This window comes from Myotis yumanensis, unplaced genomic scaffold, assembly GCF_028538775.1.
Source record: "Myotis yumanensis isolate MYYU_CA2020_CCGP unplaced genomic scaffold, mMyoYum1.0.hap1 SCAF_2, whole genome shotgun sequence".
In the NCBI taxonomy this organism is placed as follows: Eukaryota; Metazoa; Chordata; class Mammalia; order Chiroptera; family Vespertilionidae; genus Myotis; species Myotis yumanensis.
In genome coordinates this window covers 19,913,209-19,938,453 of record NW_027223753.1, presented here as the reverse complement: position 1 = coordinate 19,938,453, position 25,245 = coordinate 19,913,209, and the positions used below count along the sequence as shown (strand labels likewise).

The following is a 25,245-nucleotide window of genomic DNA, read 5'->3' as shown; positions in this document are numbered from 1 at the left end:
AGTGAGACCCTCGAGGTTGTGATAAAGGACCAGCTAGAAATTAAGCATACACTGACTGAAATAAAGAATATTATACAGACTCCCAACAGCAGACCAAAGGATTGCAAGAATCAAGTCAAAGATTTGAAATACGAAGAAGCAAAAAACACCCAACTGGAAAAGCAAAATGAAAAAAGAATCCAAAAATACGAAGATAGTGTAAGGAGCCTCTGGGACAACTTCAAGCATACCAACATCTGAATTATAGGGGTGCCAGAAGAAGAGAGAGCAAGATATTGAAAACCTATTTGAATAAATAATGACAGAAAACTTCCCCTACCTGGTGAAAGAAATAGACTTACAAGTCCAGGAAGCACAGAGAACTCCAAACAAAAGGAATCCAAAGAGGACCACACCAAGACACATCATAATTAAAATGCCAAGAGCAAAAGACAAAGAGAGAATCTTTAAAGCAGCAAGAGAAAGACAGTCAATTACCTACAAGGGAGTGCCCATACTACTGTCAGCTTATATCTCAACAGAAACTTTGCAGGCCAGAAGGGAGTGGCAAGAAATATTCAAAGTGATGAATAGCAAGAACCTACAACCAAGATTACTTTATCCAGCAAAGCTATCATTCAGAATTGAAGGTCAGATAAAGAGCTTCACAAATAAGGAAAAGCTAAAGGAGTTCATCACCACCAAACCAAGTATTATATGAAATGCTGAAAGGTATCCTTTATGAAGAGGAAGAAGAAGAAAAAGTTAAAGATACAAATTATGAAAAACAAATACACATCTATCAACAAGTGAATCTAAAAATCAAGTGAATAAATAATCTGATGAACAGAATAAACTGGTGATTATAATAGAATCAGGGGCATAGAAAGGGAGTGGACTGACTATTCTTGGGGGGGAAAGAGTGTGAGGGATGGGGCAAGAGACTGAACAAAAATCGTGCACCTATGAATGAGGACAGTGGGGCGGGGGGTGGTGAGGGCGGAGGGTGGGAGGGGAACCTGGTGGAGGGGAGCTATGGGGGAAAAAAGAGGAACAACTATAATAATCTGAACAATAAAGATTTAATTTTTAAAAAATCTTCTAAATTGTACTTTTGGAAAATCATAAATACTATACACACTAAAAATAATTCATTACAAAAAAGAGAGAGAGAAACAGTTACTTACTAGTAAGCACCCATATGACTATCAGCTGATTTCTCAACAGAAACTTTGCAAGCTAAAGGAAGTGGCAAGAAGTATTCAAAGTGGTGAATAGCAAGGACCTACAACCAAGATTACTCTACCCAGCAAAGCTATCATTTTGAATTGAAGGTCAGATAAAGAGCTTCACAGGCAAGAAAAAGCTAAAGGGGCTCATCACCATAAAACCAACATTACATGAAATGTTGAAGGGTCTTCTTTAAAAAAAAGAAGAAGGAGGAGGAAGAAAAGAAGGAGGAGGAGGAGGAGAAAAGAGATAAAAATATGAACAATAGCCCTAACTGGTTTGGCTCAATGGATAGGGCGTCAACCTGCGGACTGAAAGGTTCCAGGTTCGATTCCGGTCAAGGGCATGTACCTTGGTTGCGGGCACATCCCCAGTGGGAGGTGTGCAGGAGGCAGCTGATAGATGTTTCTAACTCTCTATCCCTCTCCCTCCCTCTCTGTAAACAAATCAATAAAATATACTTGAAAATATATATATATGAACAATAAAATGGCAATAAATACATATCTATCAACAATTGAATCTAAAAATTAAAATAAATTGCCCTAACTGGTTTGGCTCAGTGGATAGAACATGGGCCTACAAACTGAAGGGTCCTGGGTTTAATTCTGGTCAAGGGCACATGCCCAGGTTTCGGGCTCAATCCCCAGTAGGGGTCATGCAGGAGGCAGCCAAACAATGATTCTCACATCGTTGATGTTTCTCTCTCTCCCTCTCCCTTCCTCTCTGAACTCAATAATAATATTTTTTAAATACATAAATAAAATTAAAATAAATGAACAAGAAATCTAATGAACAAAATAAACTGATGAATAAAATAGAACCAGAGGCATGGAAACATGGAATAGACAGATGAATCCGATCAGGAAGTGGAGAGAGGGGGTCAGAAGAGGCAACTAAAAAATTTATGCATATATTCATTACCTAAGGACACAAACAATGAGGTGGTAAAAGCCTGGGCAGGGTGAGAGCGGGGTGGAGGGGGTAATGGGGGAAAAAAGGGAGACCTCTGTAATACTCTTGACAATAAAGATTTTTTGAAAATAACTCATTAAACTAGTTTATGATAATAATGATGTTAGCATTATAAGGAACTGAGATCATCTACACCAGCAATTTTTAAACATTTTGCCTTAAAAACTAAAATATATATGGACCCTACAGTGGATATTTGTTATGTCTTGTGGCTGCCCACCATCTATGAACACGCCCTCCTCCACTCCCTCCCCTCTGCCATTGGGAAGCAAGAAATGGACCTTCCCAGACTCCTTTGTAGCAGGGATGTGTGAGGATGTGACCTGGGCTCTATCAGATTCATTTGCTGGCATGAGGATCAGCTGGTTATAAAAGTGACTGCAGCAGGCATGTGGATAGTGGTGAAATAATATAAATATATATATATATATATATATATATATATATATATATATATACACACACAAATTAGGCTGGGACTCAGTATTGGTTCACGACCAGACAGGAGGAGGTTACATGTGCAGGTGAGGCCTAGAGCGGTGACAGAGACAGAGGCAGGAGGGCCTACCCGAGCAGGCAGCAGCTCGGGCGGCCCTGGAGCGGACACAGGTCGGGGGCTGGGGGACACTGCAAGTCAGGCACAGGTCCCGGCCCCCTGCGGGGTGCCTACTTGCAAGGCAGGAGGTGGGGCGCCTCCTCCCGCAATTTCAATCGCACGCTGGGCCTCTAGTCGTTAATAAAATTATTACCTGACTCATCTGAAATGATCTGATCTCCTAGAAAATCAGGCTTTGGGGACCAAATGTTTGCTTACATAGAATGGCATGAAAGGCACGTATTGGGGTTGGAGTGACATCTAAACGTATGAGAGAATTTAGAGGAATAAAAGAATAAGCTCAGAATCATCATTTATTGGCACAAGACATGATCAGAGAACCAGGAACTATCTATGACTGACCTATGACGAATCCCTCATCTCTTGTAGCTGAAGAGATAAAGAAGCCAATCACAAAAACTAAAATCAAAGCTTAAGATTATAAGTTGTCACATTAAAATGCCAGTTAAATTACAGCCTTACTTCATACACACACACGCACACACCACAAACAAAAGATATCAAATGACCCACAAGCACATGAAGCGATACTCAACATCATTAGTCATCAGAGAAATGAAAAATAAAACTACCATGAGATGCCAATCATCCTCACTAACATGGCTAAGATGAAAGAGGCTTGCAATGCCAAGTGCTTTGGAAGATGTAGAGCAGCTGGAACTCCCATTCCTTCTGCTAAGACCACTGGAAGAACCTCTTTGGCAGCATTTACTAAAGCTAAGCATACACCTACCCTATGACTCAGCAATTTTACTCTGAGTATGTACCCAGAGAAGTAAGAAATGCCCAACCAAAATATATCCACCAAAAATATGGACAAATGTTCACAACAAGAATATTTACAACATCCCCAATTGCACACAATCCAGAAACCCATCAACCATATAATTGATGAATAAATTCATGTCCATTTCATGGAATACTACAAAGCAATGAAAAAAGATCTAATGCAGAGATCAACTAAAGGACTTGTATGCATGCATAGAAGCCAAACCAATGGACACGGACAACAGGGGATGAGAGCATGAGTGGGGGGTGGGGGAGTTGGGGGTTAATGGGGGGATAAGGACACATTTGTAATGCCTTAACCAATTAAAGATAAAAGAAATTAAAGATTAAAAAAAAGATCTAATGCAAAAAAAAAAATGAGTGAATCTCACATCACATATCTAAAGTTGAGCAAAAAAGCCAGGCCCAAAATAATGACACATACATACATACTTTAAGATTACATTGATATGAAATTCAAACCAAGAAAATTAATCTATGCTGACAGTACTCAGAAGAGTCAAGACCTCTGAGTATCTGTCAGTGACTGGGAAAGGGTGTTGAGAAGGCCTCTGGGTGCTGGAAGTGTTCTATACCTTATAATCTTCATCTCTATCTTATATATGTAATCTTCATCTTTTTACATTATACATACATGTATATGTACATATAATCTATATTCACATGTATATAGTATATATAGTCATACAGCTGTACACTGACTGATCAGGCCTCTGATCTTCTGTGAAAGACAGCATCCTAAGAATTGTAAGAAAGACATATGGGAAGATTGAAAAGTCTCAGAGTATCTTAAACCCACAGACCCATTATGAATCCCTTGTCAACACAAGTAACCTTTAGTCCTGGACTGATGAGGCCCTACCCCACTGGCTAAAGATCTTTTCATAAATTGGCCCAGGGTTCAAGCAATAGGCACTCTTTTCATAAACCAGCCCACCACCCCCCACTGCCCAGGTGCTTTAACAGAACCCCCAGAGCACCCCAATTACCAAGTCAGGCCCTAGGAAGGAAAACTGATATGCCAATATAATCTGAAGGTTTTAACTACTTCACATGAAGAAAACATATAGAATCTGTGTGGGAATGAACTCTGAGGTGTTAGACCAGGAAGGGAGGAACATCATTTAAGATCAGATCAATTATTCATGAGTTCTTACCCACATTCTGCCCTCTAGGCACAAGCTCAAACATCTGGATGTGGTTCAAAATGTCTGTTCAGTCCATCACCTGAGCCTGAACTCAGTGGCAGCATGGGCAAATAAATGCCATAAATTCCCTCATCAATTAGAGGAAGGAACCTAGAGATTTAGAAAGAATATTCACACAGTTCACTCACCACCTAACCATGAGGTCAGAAAACACAGCTTCCCCCAAAACTGAGAAATGTATTGAGAATCACATCAGTGAAGGGAGCATAGGCATCTTTGAAAAGCACCGTGTCAGCCAGAGATAAAGAGGGAAATCCTGCCCTTGAAATGGACTCTCTGTTTTCAATGGGAAAGATGAGATGAGGTCCTGGAGCATCATACAGGCCAAGTAACACCACTCCCCCCAGAGGTGAATCTACTACGGTTACCGTAGTAGACAGCAGGACCCTAGTGGAATCAGAATGGCCAGGTCAACAGGGGTCGACAGTGTGGCTCGTGGACCCTGGGCTCTCTAGGACAACAACAGCAGTTCAGCCTACTGAGACCCCATCTGATCTAACACAACAGGTAACTCCAGGTATACCGATGCCTTTCAAAATAATAGGCAAAGACAAGAAAAATATTTCATGTAGTCATAACACAGTAAGAAGTGACAACGGATATAAGCAAAATTGTGATAAACTATATAGGAAAGACTGAATAGAGTGGAGAGACATAAAAGAACTAAAGTTCCTATTTAAAGTAGTAAGTCATGAAATAGCACCACTGGCTTGTTATCTGGAAATAGCGAGGTAAACACCCAAAGACCCTGACAGAGTTTAAACGATGGCTTTTGGGGCAACACTAAGGGGAAGTGAGGGTGCTCAGGAGTCTGTTTTTAATGAACCTTAACCATACCAGGCAGCACTCAGATTTGAAAGTCTTAAAACTTAAAGGCTAAAGGTAGTCCCAGATGGCTTACAGAGTTTTGTTCTTTTCACACATCCTCTTGCCCATGGCGGCTCTTCAGAGGTCTGCAGAGAGGCTCACAGGACCCAACCTAGCTCTTCCGTAAGCCCAATGCCTTTAGATTCTATTTTCCTGGTGACCACCTTTGCACCTAGAAAGGAATGAAACATGGCCCAGGTCACAACGTGAGTCACGGTCACAGTCCAGTCACCCTTTGCGCTCCTTTCACAGGCAGCAGGCTGGGGCCCATGAGTGTCCTTGTACAGTGACCTGAAGTGACCCAGCAAGGAGGCTGGAGACAGAGCCATCCCAGAGGGACGACCGGATCCCTCCTGCCCGAGGCCACTGTGGAACAGAGTGAGCTCTCCCGGTTTCACTCAAGAAGGACTTGTGTCCAGAGAGGAGGTTACTGTCCTTGTTTTGTGGATGAGGAAATTGAAATCAAAACAGGATAAATGACCTGCTCAAGACACACCACTGATCCCAAGCTAATAAGGATCCCAGGCCTGCCTCCAGAGCCTGTGCTCCTATGGCGCTGTGAAAACACATTGACCTGGTCTGAAGTTTGAGAAATGAGGTCTAAATAGCAGCTGCTTCATTGGGTTATTGTGACGGTCAAATAAAATGCCATATACAGAACCCATAGGACACTTGTTGACACATCATAAATCCCACATAAGTTCTTTTTTTTTTTCAATCCTCACCCAAGGACATACTTAGAGAGAGGAAGCTGAGAGAGAGAGAGAAACATCAATGTGAGAGTGAAACATCTATCGATTGCCTTCTGTACTCCTCATCGGGGATTAAACCCCAACCCAAGCATGTGCCCTGACCAGAATGGAACCGGCAACCTTTGGGTTGCTCAACCAAGTGAACCACACCGGCTGGGAGCCTCACATGTTTGAACTCATGATGGTGATAGTGATGCCAGTGGTGTGACTTCTGGAAGAGGCTCCACAACAGGGCTCCAGGTTTGACCTGTTGAGGCTCCCTTGACACCCAATGAGGCCTAATGACACTTCTGAAGGAAGTTTCAAGACACTATGTTTGCCATTAAGTACCCCAAGGTGTTCCAACACCTTCAGTTTTCACAGATGCAGAAACGAGGCCTCTGGCTGATATTTCTAGGTCTCCTTCCCAGCCTGAATGGTCTTCTGTAGATTCTGAAGCAGGTATCTGGAGCTTGCCTCCCTGGGAAGGGAAAAGACCTCTGATTGCCTTCCGGAAAAATGCAAAAGATGCCTGTCTCCTCCATGACATAACTCTCCATGGCAAGATGATTACCTCTGGGAGCCACAGGGGAAGCACAGAATACACTGGATTTCAATCTGCCCTGAGGCTGAGCCTCGCCTGCTCCAGATTCAGGCGGGCAGCTCTGCCACAGCAGGCCTCACAGCGCCATGGGAGTCCTGAGATCAGGAGGAAGGACAGTTGGCTGCTTTCAACACTTTCACGATGAAACCAAAGAGAGCAAGACCATGGAGAGAAGCACTCGTCATGTTAACCCATCTACAAACATTATGAGAGATCTATTCTGTGCTAGGCACACAGTGAGGCAGGCAGAGAGGCAATCAGAATCTCCTAGTGAACTGATGAGTAATGTGTTTTACATCTCATAAAATACTCGGGAGGGAAGACACACTCTACTTGGAGGAGCTGGGCTTGTTCCTCCTGAACTAGACCTGGAAGAAAGACTGGGGCTTGTTAAACAGAAAATAACAGGATAATTATGTTAAAGAGCTAATAATAATGTCAGGCACTTTGCATTCATTTTATCAACATGTCCCAAACTGTACTCATGACCTTTACCTCCAATATGACCTCTGCCAGCTTTTCCATCTCAGTGAAAGTTACTGCCAAGTGCACAAACCAAGAAATTCAGATTCATCCTTCTCCCCAGCTCATTCTCACTCTCCAACACACATCCCATTCCCATTTTTCCTCATGCATTTCCCCAATCTTCTACTTCAGTTGAGTCTCTCTGGTCTGCCCTTCCATCCACTCTGCATTGCAGCCACAGTGACCTCTTCTGAGAGCACATGTGAACATGCTCCATTCCCTTTAAAAATCTTTCAATGATTTGGGATTCCTCACATGACTGATAAGGTCTTCCTACCCTAGTCCCCAATGTCTGTCCTTGCCTCAGTTTGTGTCACAGAACCCCTCACTGCCTACTTCACCACAGAGCAGGTCTTCTTTAAAAGGTCATACTCTCAGGCTCCTCCCATAACCTCACTACCTTCATATATGTTCTTCTCATGAGCACCTCACACTCCCCACTCCTCCCACCTTCCTCTGTGGACCCCACTTTCACCAACCTTCCTTGGCATTGAAACGCCATGCTGAAGATCACCAGTGGCCTGCATTTTCCCAATGGCGGTCTCAGTGCCCACCCCACCCTCACAGAGTTGAGTTCCTTCCTTCTTGAATGATTTCTTCTCTTAGTTTCCATGACTCATATCTTCTCTATGGACTCTCACTTCCTGGCTGAACTGGGCAGCCCCAGAGATGTAAGGTCCATCCATTGGGATGACGCCCATGTACATACTTCTCTCCAAGTTCATATCTCTCCTATGTTCAAGATTCTCTCCCATGTTCAAGTCTCTCTCCCAGGTTCATGTCTCTCTCCCATGTCCATACCTCTCTCCTATGTTCATACCTCTCTCCCATGTCCATACCTCTCTCCCATGTTCATATCTCTCTCCCATGTTCATGTCTCTCTCCCATGTTCATGTCTCTCTCCCATGTCCATACCTCCTTCCCATGTTTGTATCTCTCTCCCATGTTCATACCTCTCTCCCATGTTCATGTTTCTCTCCCATGTTCATGTCTCTCTCCCATGTCCATACCTCTCTCCCATGTTCATGTCTCTCTCCCATGTCCATACCTCTCTCCCATGTTCATACTTCTCTCCCATGTCCATGTCTCTCCCATGTTCATGTCTCTCTCCCATGTCCATACCTCTCTCCCATGTTCATACCTCTCTCCCATGTCCATACCTCTCTCCCAGTTCATGTCTCTCTCCCATGTTCATGTCTCTCTCCCATGTTCATGTCTCTCTCCCATGTCCATACCTCTCTCCGATGTTCAAATCTCTCTCCCATGTTCATATCTCTCTCCCATGTTCATGTCTCTCTCGCATGTTCATACCTCTCTTCCATGTTCATATCTCTCTCCCATGTTCATGTCTGACCACCTGCTCACATCTGACTCCATTTGGCAATTGAATAAGCTTCTCAAATCTGTCTGTCCAAACTGAGCTTTCAATTTGAACCTCCCCTAAGCTGCTTCTCCCCTCACCCTCAGCATCCCCATTTATGGATTGCTCTGACCAAAAACCATGGAGTCCTTCCTGACTCCTCTCTGCTCAGACCCCACACCTAAACTCTCAGCAAATTCTCCTGACTTGGCCTTTACAGTCTGTTTTGAGCCTGGTCCTTCTCATTACCTGCACCACAACCACCCAGCATTTGCAGGGGTTGACAGGAGCCCCTCGATTTCTCTGCATTCCCTCAGTGCACTCACCTGCTCAAACCTTCTGGGGCCTTCCTTCCCTCTCAGAAAAGTCAAAGCCCTGACTCACCAGGAGGTTTGAGAACATCAGCCCTTGGACCCTCCTACTTCCTCACCTCCCAATACCTCCTCTCATTCACTCTGCTCTTCTGCTCTCCCAGGTTCATACCTCTCTCCCATGTAGGTCATAAATGCAAGAAGTTCATTAAAAGGTTGATGGACCTTGGGGCTTCAGCAGGGCTGAAAATCTGCATGTTACTACCTGCTGCTGGACAGCTGTAGGCATTTCCCCCAACCTATTTATACTTTACTGTTTCCCAAACCTTACCTTTGATATGTATATCTGCTTTGCTATAGGGCAAAATGTGGGAATGAAAAGCTTTGAGTCTCCAAAAGGAGATTGTGGAGCTTAGTTACTAAAGCTAAGCCTCCCCCTGGCTTTCCCTGATGCCTCCCAAATTCATATTTCTTCTCTAGCCTTTTTATTTTTTTAAATTAATAAATCTTTATTGTTCATATTATTACAGATGTTCCTTCCCCCCCCCCCCCCCGCCCCATAGCTTCCCTCCACCTGGTTCCCAACCCACCCCATGCCCTTACCCCCTGCCACTGTCCTCATCCATAGGTGTAAGATTTTTGTCCAGTCTCTTCCTGCACCCCCCATACCTCCTTCCCCCCAAGAATTGTCAGTCCACTCCCTTTCTATGCCCCTGCTTCTATTATATTTACCAGTTTATTCTGACTTAATTTTTAGGTTCACTTGTTGATAGATATTTATTTGTTGTCACTTTGTTGTTCATAATTTTTATCTTTACTTTTTTCTTCTTCTTCCTCTTCTTAAAGAATATCCTTCAGCATTTCATATAATCCTGGTTTGGTGGTGATGAACTCCTTTAGCTTTTTCTTGTCTGTGAAGCTCTTTATCTGACCTTCAATTCTACATGATAGCTTTGCTGGGTAGAGCAGGGGTCCTCAATCTATGGCCCACGGGCCACATGTGGCCCGCCGAAAACATTTATCCTGCCCACTGGGTGTTTTTGCCCCCGCTGCCTGTCCTGCTTAGCAGCCGACTCGTCCCGGGCCCGCAGTGCGCATGTGTGAAATGTCTGAGGGACAGTGAACTGGCCCCCTGTTTAAAAAGTTTGAGGACCTCTGGGATAGAGTAATCTTGGTTGTAGGTTCTTGCTATTCATCACTTTGAGTATTTCTTGCCACTCCCTTCTGGCCTGCATGGTTTCTGTTGAGAAATCAGCTGCAGTCATATGGGTACTCCCTTGTAGGTAACTAGCTGTTTTTCTCTTGCTGCTTTTAAGATTCTGTCTTTGTCTTTAGCCCTTGGCATTTTAATTATGATGTGTCTTGGTGTGGTCCTCTTTGGATTCCTCTTATTTGAGGTTCTCTTCATTTCCTGGACTTTTAAGTCTATCTCTTTCATCAGGTAGGGGAAGTTTTCTGTCATTATTTCTTCTAATAGGCTTTCAGTATCTTGCTCTCTCTCTTCTTCTGGCACCCCGATAATTTAGATGTTGGTACGTTTGAAGTTGTCCCAGAGGCTCCTTACACTATCTTCATATTTTTGGATTCTTTTTTCTTTTTGCTTTTCCAGATGGGTGTTTTTTGCTTCTTTGTATTTCAAATCTTTGACTTGATTCTTGGGATCCTCTAGTCTGCTGTTGGATCTCTGTATATTATTTTTAATTTCAGTCAGTGTACGTTTAATTTCTGACTGGTCTATTTCCATTTTTTTGGCATTCTCATTAAGATCCTTAAAGGTCTCACTAAGTTCCTTAGAGGTTCATAGAAGGTTCTTGAGTAGCCTTATAACTGTGTCCTCCATTAGTTTGCTTTCCTCCATTTCTTTAATTTGTGACATGTTTCTTTGTCTCCGTATTTTTGGCTGACTACAAAGACCCGCTGAGTCTACAGTGGAAGAACTGCTGTGCTGGAGACACCCTTATGGGGAGGACTTGCTTCAGTGGGGCTTTGGTGCTCACTGAGTCTGCTTCTTGAGTGTGTCCCTTATGGATGTGAGGAGTTAAAATCTGGTATCTGGCCAGGGGTACCCTGGCTCCTGGATCTCCAAGTCAACCCCTGTGTGAGTCCACCCAGCAGGAGCTACAGCGATATCAGCAGATTTCTCTTCTTTGTTTGGGGTTTGGAAGTTTTGGAGCTCTCTGACCCAGCTACAGTTTGTTAGGTTTGGCTGCAAGAGCGCAGGTGGTTCCTTTGCACCAATGCACAGAGCTTGAATGGGATGTAAATTGAGTGGGGCAGGGTCTCAGAGAATCACCAGGGGGGAGCAAACAACAATGGCTGTCGTCAGCTGTCTCCGCAACTTCACGTCTCTGCGTCCCCCAGTCCCTCTGCATCCCCGAGTCTTGCACCCCCACAGCAACAATGATCCCTGCCAGCAGCTCTGCGAGAAAGCCACCCTCACTTTCCGACCCGCTGCAAGACAGTCCAGTTTCTCCTCGTAGGAGTCTGGGACCCCAGAGTCTCGCCGTAAATGAGTTCAGTGCATTTGAGAGCTGGTATCCCCTTCTGATTGAAAAAAACCATGCACCCAGGTCCAGCCACCTCACGTGCACCTTTGTACCTCTGTTCTTGGCACCTCTGCACCTCCTATCTGGTCTCAATGCACTTCTTTCTTTCCTTCTAGTTGTAGAACTTCCACTCGGCCAGCTTTCCCGTGTTTCTGGATGATAGCTGATTTGTCTTATAGGTGTAGTTTCAATGTTGTTGTGGGGGGCAACATGCACAGGTTTATACCTTATGCCGCCATCTTGGTTCTTCTTCCTCTTGTTAAATTTATTAGATCAAATAAGGGGGATATGCTGGAGGCTAATTCCAGCAGGCCATAAATGCAAGAATTTCATCAAAAGGTTGATGGACCTTGGGGCTTCAGCAGGGCTGAAAATCTGCATGTTATTACCTGCTCCTGGACAGCTATAGGCATTTCCCCCAACCTATTTATACTTTACTGTTTCCCAAACCTTACCTTTGATATGCATATCTGCTTTGCTATAGGGCAAAATGTGGGAATGAAAAGCTTTGAGTCTCCAAAAGGAGATTGGGGAGCTTAGTTACTAAAGCTAAGCCTCCCCTGACTTTTCCCCATTCCTCCCAAATTCATATTTCTTCTCTAGCCTCTTTATTAATTTGCATTGTAGCCCTTTCTCCAGATTTCTGAACCCTAGTAGATGCTGAGAAAGACCCCAGCACTCATCCACACAGGTCACCTTGCCCCCAGCTAAACACACAGCTCCCTTTTGTCTCTGTTCACATCCCAAACCCTCAGAGAGACTTCACTGACCTTCTACCTAAAATAGCACCATCCTCACCCTGGCTGGTGTTGCTCATTTGGTTGGAGCATCACCCTGTCCACCAAAGAGTCCCATGTTCAATTCCCAGTCAGGGCACGTATCCAGGTCTTGGGTTTGATCCCATACTGGAGGCAACTGATTAATGTGGATGTTTCTCTTTCTCTCCCTCTCCCTTTCTCATTCTTAAAATCAATGAAAACATGTTTTTAAAAAAAAGGACCATCCTCTATCCTTCCATATCCCGTTGCCTGCTTTAATTTTTCTTTACAATACTTGTTGCTTCCACTTTATTTTATCATTTATATGTCTGCTCCTGCTCTGATTTTTCCAATGGAAGAAAATTGAAGGTTAGCTCCAGGAGGACAGGTTCTGCACATCTTATTCATCATGTATAACCTTGCCTAGAATAAGACCATACAGACTAGGGCCTCACATTTTATTTTATGGATGGATGCACAGTTGAATGAATGGATCAATTGATGGTCAGTGGATGGATGGATGGATGGATGGATCAATGGATGAAAGGATGGACAGACTGATGAATGATAAATGGATGGATGAATGGATTCATGAATGAATGGGTAAATGAGTTGACATCCAAAATGCCACAGGGCAACACCTATAGACCAAAGCACAAAACACTCCAGCAATTCTTGCACATGAAGGTAACTTTATTTTTACCTAAAGCCCACTAATATTTGCTCTTCCAGACATCTCTGAGGGGGTAAGTGTGGTTGTTTCTAGCCCAAATTTCAGGATCTGGGAGTAGAGGAATGAGTAACACAGGACCTGAAGGCTGCCTGAGCCCACTGGCATCCTTAGGAGGCATCTGCAGCCTATCCTTTCTCCTCAGATGTCTGGGACTGACATGTCTTTGGCACAAGGAGGCTGGACAATACCCCTGGTTTTAGCTGAGTGTGGAGGCAGCAGTGAGATGGTGGGGCTGACTCTGGTGGATGACGAGGACCATGTGCAGGAGCTGAGGATCAGAGAAGTCGTATCAGGTGATGCTTAAAAAGGACACAGGAGGTGAGTGGCTTTGGCCTCTGGGACCCACTGCCCCTACCTCCGCCAATGTCCTTGCCTGTAGGACACGTTTTCTTTTCTCAGCTCGGAACTTTCCCAAATATTGTTTCTAACCCTGGGAGACACATGGAAGTACCCGTCTTATTTGGGAGTTGGATATTCCCATTCGTTGTCCTCCCACCTTTCAAACTGGGGGGTTCTTAAGGCCAACGCCAGGACAGTCACCCACATGCCTGGCCCAAAACCTGTATGGCCAGATGCAATATGTTCCCTGAGGATGCCCAGACCAAGGGGGGAGGGAGTGGTCTCTGTGTAGGAAAGGTCCAGGATCAAGGCCAACCTGAGGCAGGGTCTGGACATGAACTGACCTGAATGAGGATTTGCATTATCTGACTTTTGCATTATCTGACTTAATCCCCTCAACAGCCATGCAGGAGGGTACTAATATCATTCTCATGCCATTGATGGAGAAACTGAGGCTCTGACCACACTGCCAGTTTGTGGTGGAGCCTGGATTTGCTACAGGTCTGACTCCAGACCAGGTGTTCTTGGCACTAGAATAGGTGCCTATAGTTCACGTGAATATTTCTGGAACAACTCAGGGGTCACTAATTGGATAAAAGGAGGGATGAACTCTGGCCAGTGTGGCTCAGTTGGTTGGGCATTTTCCCGAGCACCCAAAGGTTGCTGGTTCCATTCCTGGTCAGGGCACATGCCTGGGTTGTGGACTGACTTGATCCCCAGTAAGGGGCGTGCAGAAGACCGCCAATGGATGTTCCCCTCTCACATCGATGTTTGTCTCTCTCCCTTTCCCTTCCTCTCTCTCTCTAAAAATCAATTTTTAAGATACTTATTTTTTTAAATAAAAAGAGGAATGAAAGAATCTCAAGGTCCTGGCCAACACAGGTTACTTCACACTCCAGGCTATGGCCTTCAGGGAGCATGTGTTGTAATAATGCCGGAAGCCGGTCCATCCTTGCTGCTTGACACAGTCACTGCAGGGAAGAAACATCTGCACAGCATATGTTTCAAGGGACCTGGTGTATATGGCATAGAGTTCTTAATATGTTTGCTCCCCTACTTAGCGCTATGTGTTTTAACCAAGGTCACTGCTCTGAGAAAGGTTGTTTCCCCAGGTGGGGATTTTTTCCCTGGAGTTAGGGATTAACAGGACTAAGGAAGAGAATGAATCAGTAAAACCCCTTAACTAAGTTCCAGGTGGGTAGTTGATCACTTTAACTACGAACAATCAGGCTTAAGCTACATAATCTTTACTTAGGATAATCTCCTTCAGTTACTTCCTTGTAGCTTAACAGAACAATAGAGTAGTGACCTTGGAAAGGAGATAACAAACGCCCTAATCTTTTGAATAGAATGGATAGGATTAAAATCAACTGGTATAGCCGAACCGGTTTGGCTCAGTGGATAGAGCGTCACACTGTGGACTGAAGGGTCCCAGTTTTGATTCCGGTCAAGGGCATGTGCCTTGGTTGCGGGCACGTCCCCACTGGAGGGCATGCAGGAGGCAGCTGATCGATCTATCTCATCGATGTTTCTAACTCTCTGTCCCTCTCCCTTCTTCTCTGTAAAAAGTCAATAAAAAATATATTTAAAATCAACTGGTATAAATACAGATGTAACAGGAGAATAAAGACAGAACCTGGCTGGAGAATCTGACTAGAGAACCTGGCTAGGCTGCTGATCAACTGAACGCTGCCTCCATGTCATTTCTTATTCACCGACTCCGTCCACACCTTTGGAAACCCCTGGACCTGCTGGGGTTGGATCCTAACATAATAACACCAGTTTCTCAAGCCTACCCCACTCCAGGGCTCAGGGGGTAAGAATCACAAGGGTGGAGTCATCTGCCCAGAAAGGCTCGCCTGTGTTTCAGGCCATCATTGGGGGAAAATTGCCTCATCATTTCAGAGGCAACCTAACCTCTGCTTCCCACATGTTACTCTTCCCCACCCCACCCCCACCTTCGCCCAAGCTTTCCCAGGTGGCGCACCAAGTGTCTGGAACCCCCCAATTCTGCCATGTCCGAGCTTAAGGTGCTGTCTCCAGCAGGCTCCTGTGGAAAGGTTGTACCAGTAAAGGGGTGTTCTAGGAGCCCCCATCACCTCGGGGAGTGAACCCTAGATTGGGCTAACAGGAGGCCCTTGGGCAGAGCCTGTGAGGGAGCCTGAGGCTGGTAGGGAAGGGACTTCGAATGAGGGAAGCGGGGAACAGCCACAAATGGTCAGAGTAAAGTGGGGACTTGGCCAAGAATCAAGGGTTATGGGGGCCGTAAGGGTGTCAGCTTGTGGAGACAGAGGCATCTAAACATCAGAGCTGTCACAGCTGCCCAGGTGGGCTGCCTTGGACTTATATGGGTAATGGGTGTAACAGCTCACCCCACAGGCAGTGTATGTCAGTTGAATCTTCTCTGGGGCCAATGGGGGCAAGGGGGTATGGTATTTCCTGGACCTGGGAACCCAGAGCGTAGCCATCAGCTCCCTGGGCCAAGTTCAGATCCTTGAGCTCTCCTCAGATACCTGAGCTCAGGTCCCATCATGTAGCAGATGGACGCAGGTTGGAAGCCATTGAAGGTGGAGCTCATGACTGAACTGTAGGCGCCCATGGAGGGGAAGATGAGCCAGTCACCCACGTCCAGCTCAGGCAGCTGCACCTCCTCATTGAAGAACGTGTCAAAGGCATCACACGTGGGGCCATAAAGGATGCAGGGGAAGAGGGGCGGCTTTGAGCAGAGCTCCTACAGGGACACAGGGGTGGGGAATCAGAGAAGGAAGAGCTCCTGCCCCCAACCCACCCTCCCAGCCCATACCCTCGGCCAGCAGAGCACCCCCAGGCACCAGCAAGGACACTGGCAGTCACTCACACCAGCCAGACCCTATGTGCCAGGCACTGCTCTTGACCCGGCCCTCATGGAGCTTATATTCACTCAAGTGACACATCCTAGCTCTGCTAATTCTCAAGGCCACACACACATGGGGCCTCCATTTCCCATCTATAAAAGCAAAAGATTTCAGTCAATAATCACTCAAAATACTGGGTCAAACTCAGCTGCTATTGGAGTCACATTGGAGGAGGTTTAACAAAGGATTGACGCCATGTCCCAACCCAGGAGAGGCCTGATTTCAATCACCTGGGCCTTCTCCTCGGCATCGGGGTCCTTGGAAGCTTCCCAGATGAGTCTACTGTGAAGCAAGTTGGAGAACCTCCATTTCCTAGGACTCCTGCATCTCCAGCATTTAAGGGTTCTCGTCTCACACACACACACACACACACACACACACACACACAGTGCATACAGAGAGATCACATGGAAACCCAGAGGCAAACCTATGTGCGCACACACCCACACAGGACCATGTACCCATCTACCCACCTACCTGCACAGGTGTCAGTCAGCATGCTCATACACAAAATGCACACACACAGAAGTGTACATGCAAATATAAACAGGCTTGCCTGTTCACATCCTTGTACACGCACATGGGATGACAATCTACAAAGCCATGTGTAGTCTAAGACCCTGCCCCCTTGCACCTTGCAGAGGGATCCCTGCCTCACAGGGAAAGGGGCTGACCTCACTGCTATCAGGGTCTGGGAGGTGCCAGAGCCACACAAGGGTCCCCTTACCTTCACCACAATTGGCATCCTGGGGACATGATCCCTGAGGAAGACACGAAAGGTGCCATAGTGGCCCTCGTTGAGATAGTACAACAGTTTCCGGAGGCCTCCTGGGAAAGGAGAGAGGACAGGACGGTGCTCAGCCAAGTCTCACCACTGACAGTCAACACTGAGTCCCGCACCCTAAGGACCGGCCCAGACCCTCTGCCCAGCACTGGATAACCCTTGTGTCCTGCTTCAGGAGCCTCTCCGGATCCCCTGCAAGATTTGGGCCTGTTCTCTGGGCTCCCACAGCTCCTCTGCCCCACCTGCACCTCGTCAGAGTGCTGGGGCTGCTACTGCCACTAACAATGATTGTACAAGTAACCCGGGCATTGTTCCAACCTGTGTGCACATATTAAATCATTTCATCCTCCTCACAACACTCTGAGTAGGGACAATGAACACTACTGTACATTTGAGGACACTGAGTCTTGCCAGAAGTTACACAGGAGAATGGGACCGGGCTGGGATTAGTGCCCCTGTCAGTGCCTGGCTCTCACAGTCAGAGAGCAGCGTAATTGTCACCTCCTGCCCTCTAAATGCTCTGCCTCTGTTGATGCCTCACTGAGCACATGGCGGCTTCTCCCCAGCTCCGTCACACTCCAATGTACATTGAGCTGATGCTCACCTACAGCCCCAGACCCTAGGACAGTGATTCCCAAAGTGGGCGCTACCGCCCCCTGGTGGGCGCTGCAGCGATCCAGGGGAGCGGTGATGGCCACAGGTGCATTTGTTTTAACTTTTTTTGTATTACCTCTCTATTCTGAGTTCAATAAACAGTTTCATAATTTCAAACTTCAATGTTTCTAATTTACACCTTTCTTTACTATATCTTACAAAAAAGGTAGAAACATTAATACATATATCTTTCTGTTTAATTGCTATTAAAATTTTTAAAAAATTAATATCCAGGGGGCCCTGAGTAATATTTTTTCTGGAAAGGGGGCGGTAGGCCAAATAAGTTTGGGAACCACTGCCCTAGGACATGAACTACTACCAACCACTTTCTGAACAACCACTCCTAGCCCGTCCTTAGACATTGATTTCCTTAATCTTTCCAACTGGTTTCTGTGGGCACTGGGGCCATTCCATACCCTTTGAGCATTTAGATGCCCAGATCTTTCTGATTATTGGTTTCCTCTCCCTGGGTCCCCCCCTCCCACCACCACCACCACCTCCACTACCATCTTCTCCCTGGTGTGAGTCACTCCTGTCCCCGCTCTCTCTCAGCTGCCTGCACTGATCCTGCCTCCTGTGCCCACAGCCCCACTTGTCCCTAAGCCAGTTGGTCATGGGTTAGTCATGGCAGCCCTGAGGCTGGGCACTCCGTCGGCTGGCATGTCTGCAAACACAAGGGCAGCAGCCTCTAGGTCGGACAGACCTGGCGCCGCTGTGCACGAGCTGGCTGTGCTGCCTTGGACAGTCACTTCCTCTCTCTGAGCCTCCAGATCGCTGCCTGCAAAATGGGAATGGCCCCAAACTGCCTCACAGGAGGGCTGAGCAGAAATGAGGTAAAACAGTAATTGCTCACATAATAGATCCTTAACCACTGGCAGCTCATGCTATTGTGAAGACAACAATGATAAGCCATAATATGCATAACTCAGGCTTTTGTTAAATGGTGGCTGAAATCATATGCCCCAAATCACAACATTCTCTAATGAGACACTTTGTGAGGAAATGAAATTAGTGGACCCCCGTGCCTTTAGGGTTACAAAGGTGTGTGTAGGGCATTTGTCCAAAGGATAAGGAAACAGATTAAAATGACTTAGATTCTGGCTGGTGTAGCCCAGTGGCTGAGCATGAACCTATGACCAGGAGGTCATGGTTCGATTCCCGGTCATTGAACCCTGCCTGAGTTGTGGGCTCGATCCCCAGTGTGGGATGTGCAGGGGTCGGCATATCAGGGATTCTCCCTCATCATTGATGTTTCTGTCTCTCTCTTTCCCTCTCCCTTCCTCTCTGAAATCAATAAGTATATATTTTTTAAATAAAATAAAATGAAAATTATTTAGAAATAGTTATCTGGCAGTCATAACATTTCAGAGTAAAGGGCACTAAACCAGAGGGTGAGTCTCATCAAGCTCAACATGCACTTGAGTTTCTACTTAGCTCCCTTTGTGAGGACAGCAACCCCACCCAACCCCACCCCCCAAATAACAAACAACCAATAACTCTCCTGAGATGGTTGACTCAATATCATTTACTGTTACCCTACAAATGTCACCCTTAACCTCCAGGCCATGGTACCAACAATATTTCCTTCATTTGTTTGTTGTAGAAATATTATTTACTCACTAGAACTTGGGTTCTAAAACTCCGCTCCTATTAGAAAATGCTTGCTTGGAAACAGTAAGGTGCATACCAGCAGGGGAGGCTGTGGCCCATGAGCTGTGCTCTCAGACTTCCCCTCCAGACACAGGAAGAATAAAGACCCTCAATGCCTCCCTCCAGGCTCTCTGAGAACAGCACAGTAACGTTACTAACAGGCTCTATCCTGTAGCTAAATCAAAGCATGTTTCCCCTGAATGAGGAAGCCAGGGTGGAACTCAGACCGTCTGTCCCTCCTGCCCCCAAGGCCCGGGGACCCCTGGACAGAGCGCTCCCTGCCCAGTCCGGGCCCACCCACCAGGCTGCAGCACAGCCTTCTTGGCGATGATGTTGACAGCGGCCACGCAGACAGGTGCCGCATAGAAGCGGCCTGGCTCCGCAATGACTTCAGTGCCAGTCCCCTCGGGGAAGTCCTGGGCCAGGGCAGCATTGATCACTCTCGCCATCTGTGGGGACAGACCCGAGCCCTGTGAGGCCAGTCCCTGTGTGGGGTCTTTCCCTGCATCTTCTCTCTTCATTCCCCTGACAGCTCTGTGGGAAGGTGTCAGCATCCCCTTGTGCAGGGGAGGAAACAGGTCAAGACTGTGGCCCAGAGGGGAGAAGTGCCCGAGGGCACAAGCCTAGTGACCAGGCTGTAGCACCATGAGATCTGACTTGGAAACATTGAAATCAGTACGTGATCAGCAATGAGAAACTGTCCCCTGGTGTGGGGGATACAGTAAGGAAACCTCTATCTGACTGTAGCCTTACCAGGGGTAGGAACCAACACATCTATAGAAGGTACAGAACCGCATAGGCCCGTGCAAACACACACACACACACACACACACACACAAACACACACACACACACTCGTGTAAATGCACACAGGCCACGCATGTAGCGTCAGAGACCTCTCAACCAACACAAAGCCCAGCTACATGCAGGCACATGACTGAGGTTCAAGAGCTCCCTGTACACACACACACACTCTGTGCAATAAACCCCGGCTGGGTCCCCCAGACGCCCTCTCCTCCTCCCCTCTTACCTCTTCAAACTCCGGCTCAGAGCCCTCCACTCCGGGGAAGCCCCCTCCAATGTCCAGGAGGCGCATGTCATGCCCGACCACACGGCCCATCTCGAACACTCGCCGGCAGTCGGCGATGGCCTGTGCGAAGCTGTGGGGATTCTGGCAGCCCGAGCCCACGTGGAAGCTGAGCACAGGTGGAGTGACAGGTGCAGAAACACACGAGGAAACGCAAGGGTCAGCAGGAGGAGATACACATTCGGAAACAGCCACACAGGCACAATGCGAACCAGCACGGACACAGACATGGGGACCCACATGACTACATGGAGCTTGTGGGCACCCACAGGAACCACAGCCTTGGCTGTGCCCATGGGGGTCCCAGAGACACACACCACATGACAGTCTGTGAGTTGGACTCTCGAGTTTATTGGGCAGTCACCTCTCTTAGCTACCCCTCCCAAAGCCTCGCGGCAGGGGCTCCCCTTCTTCTCCCTGCAATGCAAGTGATCTGAACCCCAAATCTCAAACCATCCGCCAGGGGGCGCAGAGGACCCATTCAGGGGCAGGTTGGGTGAGGTGAGGGAGGACGCTCTCCAGGTGCAACATTTAAGGGGGCACCAAAGCTCTGAGCAATCACTATCTCTATATATTAGAGAGAGAGGAAGAGGGAGTGAGGGAGAGACCTCAACTGGTGGCCTCCTGTACACACCCCATTAAGGGATCGAACCCGTTGATGCAGAAATACGATGATGAATAAAATACAAAAACTTTAAATAAAGACAAGATTAGTTAGGAGTAATTGGACCCAGAAGGAAAAGGAAAATTTAGAAATGCCAATCCTGTCTTGATGTAAAATTTGATATTCTGTCATCATTGAATTTTTTAAGATATATATTTTTATTGATTCAGAGAGGAAGGGAGAGGGAGAGAGAGAGAGACATCAATTATGATAGAGAATCATTGATTGGCTGCCTCCTGTACGCCCCCTACTGGGGATCAAGCCACAACCAGGCATATGCCCTTGACGGGAATCCAACCCGAGACCCTTCAGTCCACAGGCTGACGCTTTATCTACTGAGTCAAAGGAGCTAGGGCTCATCATGGATTTCTTCTGCATTAATTTTTTAAATACTGTATTAAAACATTATTTCTCTCGAGTACAAAGTTTTCGGCACCCCGTTAAATTTTGCACCCAAGGCCAGTGCCTTGCCTGCCCCACCCTCCCAGCAGCTGACACCCACCTCCTCTTCTGAGGACCACAGGGAGCCACCGGAGGCCCAGAGGGGCCACGCTGACCCAGGGAGTCAGAGGCTGCGGACAGGCATGGGGACCAGAAGCCCTGCCTCACAAGAGAGAAACTCCGTGCTCTTACCTGGCTCCCACCACAGCAAGGCCTAGGTCTCGGGCGGACTTGAGCAAGTGTCCACACAGCTCCAGGCTGGCCCCAAACTTGGTGCTCATGGGGATGAGGCTCTGGCTGTCCTCAGTCCACAGTCGGAGGACCAGCCTGGGAAGGGGTGTGAAGTGACAGGCATTCTTAGACACGTGAACCCCAGGCCAGAATGCTTTTCTGCCCCCACCCAAACTCCTCGGTCCTTGGGACTGTCCAGCCATGGATGTCCAGGGAGGGAACACACCACTACTTACCATACTTCAGCCCAGACAAGAAACAGCAGGAAAAGGATAAAATTATAAACATCCCTTCAGCAGACCTCCTGTCACAGGATCAGATATGTTAAATAACTTTCCCAGGAACACACAGATGGAACAAGTAAGTCAGAAATGTGAGCCCTGGTCTTCCTGAATCCTATGTGAGTGCTTTTCCCACGAGGTTGCTGACTCCAGACCTCCTAATGCCAGGCTCTGCCAGCGCCTCTGCAGACACAGGGAATCTTTGACAAGGGTGGGCACCAGGGAGGGCACTGGGACACCCGACCCACATTCTTGTTCTTTGCAGCTTGGACGTCTCATACTCGCCACGGAACAGCCTTCATCTCCTAGCTGAGGCCCAAGTCAGTTAGCCAGAACTTCCTCCCTGTCCCCACCTGCCTGCAGCCCTGCTGGTCTCACCTGGCCCCAGGGTGGTGCTGGGCCACCTTGGTCAGCTCCTCCTCACTGTCGAAGGTCAGGAGCTGCACCCCATGGCGGGCAGCATACTGCAGGTGGGAGACAGGCTTGCAGGGGTGGGCATAGATGATGCGTGAGGGGGCCACGCCCAGGCCCAGCACCTGCTCCAGCTCCCCCTGCCATGGGCAAAGCCAGAGTAAGGGACTGCCTCCCTGCTGCCCTGCTTTTTGGGCACAGGAACCACAGGCATGAGGGGCTGTCCCCTACTGATTCCCTACTGTGCATCTGGCACAGCACTGGGCACATATTGTGTTACTTAAGCTTCTAGACTGCTCTGAGGAACGTATAGTTGAACCCATTTTAAAGACCAACAAACTGAGGCTCCAGAGAAATGGCTGGGCCAGGACAGAACGGGGTCTGGGGATGAAAGCGTATGTTCCCTCCACTCCTTAGCTCAGGCTGACTGCCCTCCTCACCTAGACCAGTGGAGGGTGCACCACATCCAGTTCATTCATTTATTCTTTCACAAACAACTGGGCACCACACACATCAGCCACTGTTCATGGGCTGCTGTCCCCACTTTGAGACACCTGGCAACTGGGCTTGTTCCTCCAGGAACCGTCAGGCCTATGAATGAGGAAACTGGCTGTGGCCCAGGCTCACCTGGCTGGCACAGTCGAAGCCGATGCCCAGGGCGGCCAGGACACGCAGTACCCAGGGGCTGCTGTTACACTTCACCGCATAGAAGGGCGAGACCCTTGGCAGGGCCTGGCAGAAGGCCTGGTGGCGGCTGGCCAACACTCCCAGGTCGCCCACCATGAAGGGGTCTCGGTGGTCCTGCCAAGGCAGAGAGAGAGGCAAGAAAGGCTGGGCATTGTGTCACTTCAGTGAATCCTCACAGGGTCTCCATGCGGCAAGTGCTGCTGTTACCCAGTTAGGAAAAGGGGAAACTGCGGCTCTAAAATCTTTTTATTTTTTTCCTTTTTCTTGAATACATTGGGGTGACACTGGTTAAAAAATTATACAGGTGTCAGGTGCACTACAATATGAATCTTTTCCTCAAGGTCAATAGCAACTACATGGCAATGGTAGGATTTGAGCCTTGATCTTCTAACTCTTACAACAGGAAGACAAGAGAGCAACAAGCTTTATGGGTGCCGGACTCTCCAACCCACACCCGGATCCCTTGGCACAGGGTGAAATCCCAGGAGCTGGCGGGGGACTAGAAGGGGACAGGAGAACTATCCCATGCCACCAGGGAACACAGCTATTCAGTAACACCTAGTAAAATGACTAATAAAACAGAAAGTCTTATTTTGTCCCAACCTAAGTAGGGACTGAGACTCACCCTCTCCACACCCTCCTCTCCCCTCACCGAATCAGAGAGCTCCCGGATCTTCTTCAAGACCACCTCCATGGCAGATTCCTCAGGCCCCAGGGGGATGATATCCTTCATCAAGGAGCTTCCGGAGCGTCCTTCGTTCTCCTTCGAGTCGGTGAGGGTGGTGCTCACCCCTGACTGTCCATCAGAGCCCTCTGCCAGGGACACTCCCAGCATCCTGGAAAGGCCTTGCAATGAGGACACTCCTCCCTCCTCCTCCCAGCGCCCTGCTGGCCCGTGGAGCCAGAGTTCCTGGGCCAGTAAGTCCTCGGCCTCCCATGCAGCCACATAGAGCTCCGGGGAGCCCTCGTGAACTTTCCCATCTGTGGATGGACCACTGGCCAGGCCCAGCCTGCTTCAAAGACCTAGTTTGGGATCAAGGGAGATGCTCAAAAGAGCCCTACCATAGGTGGTGGGCATCCTCTTCCAGGCTCCTGCACACACATGTTCCCATTCACAGATGAGAAATGTGACCCACAGAAAAGATAAGTGCAGAGTCCACGAGCTTTAGATTATAGGGCTAGCTGGGAGCCAGGGGGCCATCTAGCCCAACATTCCACTTTACACATGTGGACAAGTGACCCAGAGAGAGGAAAGGACTTGCCTAAGGTCACCAAGTGGCCAGTAGCTGAGCTGGGACTGGCTCCTGGGCTGCCTAAAGCAGCCACTGCCCCTGCTGCTGGCCACCCATCCCTGAGACTGAAGTGAGGGCCACCTACAGCCTCAGTCCTTCTGTTTCAGCAATTGAGACTGCACCCATGGGCCCAACTCCACCCCCAGACTCACCTGGTGCCGATCATCACCTGCTTCTTCAGGCCCAGCACAGGGGACCAGGATCTATGGTGTCTTGGGCTTCAGGTAAATCCCTTTGGGAAGAGAACTCAGTTCAGATCTCAGGCCAGGTGAAGTACCTGTGAAGCTGTCCCTCCAAACCATGGCTACCACGACCCACTCAGCCAAAACCTCCCAGCCCTGTGGGTGGCCCACACAACAGTCCCTCAGGGTGAAGTCAGACTCCCATTATAAATGAACACCAGGGATGATCAGAGTAGAGAGACCCTGGAAACCCAGTCACCCACCTTCCCACCTCTAAGATGGAAACACCGTGGGCTCAGAGGTCTTCAGACAGATCAGCAAAGCTGGATTGGAGCTGCAAGTGGAACCTGACCTTACACTCCAGTCGAGGGCTGAGCAAGAGCTGGTCTTACCTGGTGCCGTGTCTCTGTGCTCCC

General features: G+C 47.8%; 1 protein-coding gene across 1 annotated transcript; it reads right to left on the bottom strand.

Annotated features, from left to right (window-relative positions):
* Positions 1-13,192: 13,192 nt before the first annotated feature.
* LOC139001700 (antizyme inhibitor 2-like) lies at positions 13,193-24,855 on the bottom strand. Its single transcript, XM_070403214.1, has 10 exons — positions 24,800-24,855; positions 24,008-24,191; positions 23,296-23,469; positions 22,636-22,808; positions 21,938-22,072; positions 20,584-20,749; positions 19,855-20,002; positions 17,193-17,293; positions 16,085-16,302; positions 13,193-13,500 (listed from the first exon to the last, which is right to left on the bottom strand). The coding sequence occupies exons 1-10, from the start codon at positions 24,811-24,813 to the stop codon at positions 13,371-13,373; spliced, it is 1,443 nt and encodes a 480-aa protein (XP_070259315.1). The 5' UTR covers positions 24,814-24,855; the 3' UTR covers positions 13,193-13,370.
* Between the last annotated feature and the right edge of the window lie 390 nt (positions 24,856-25,245).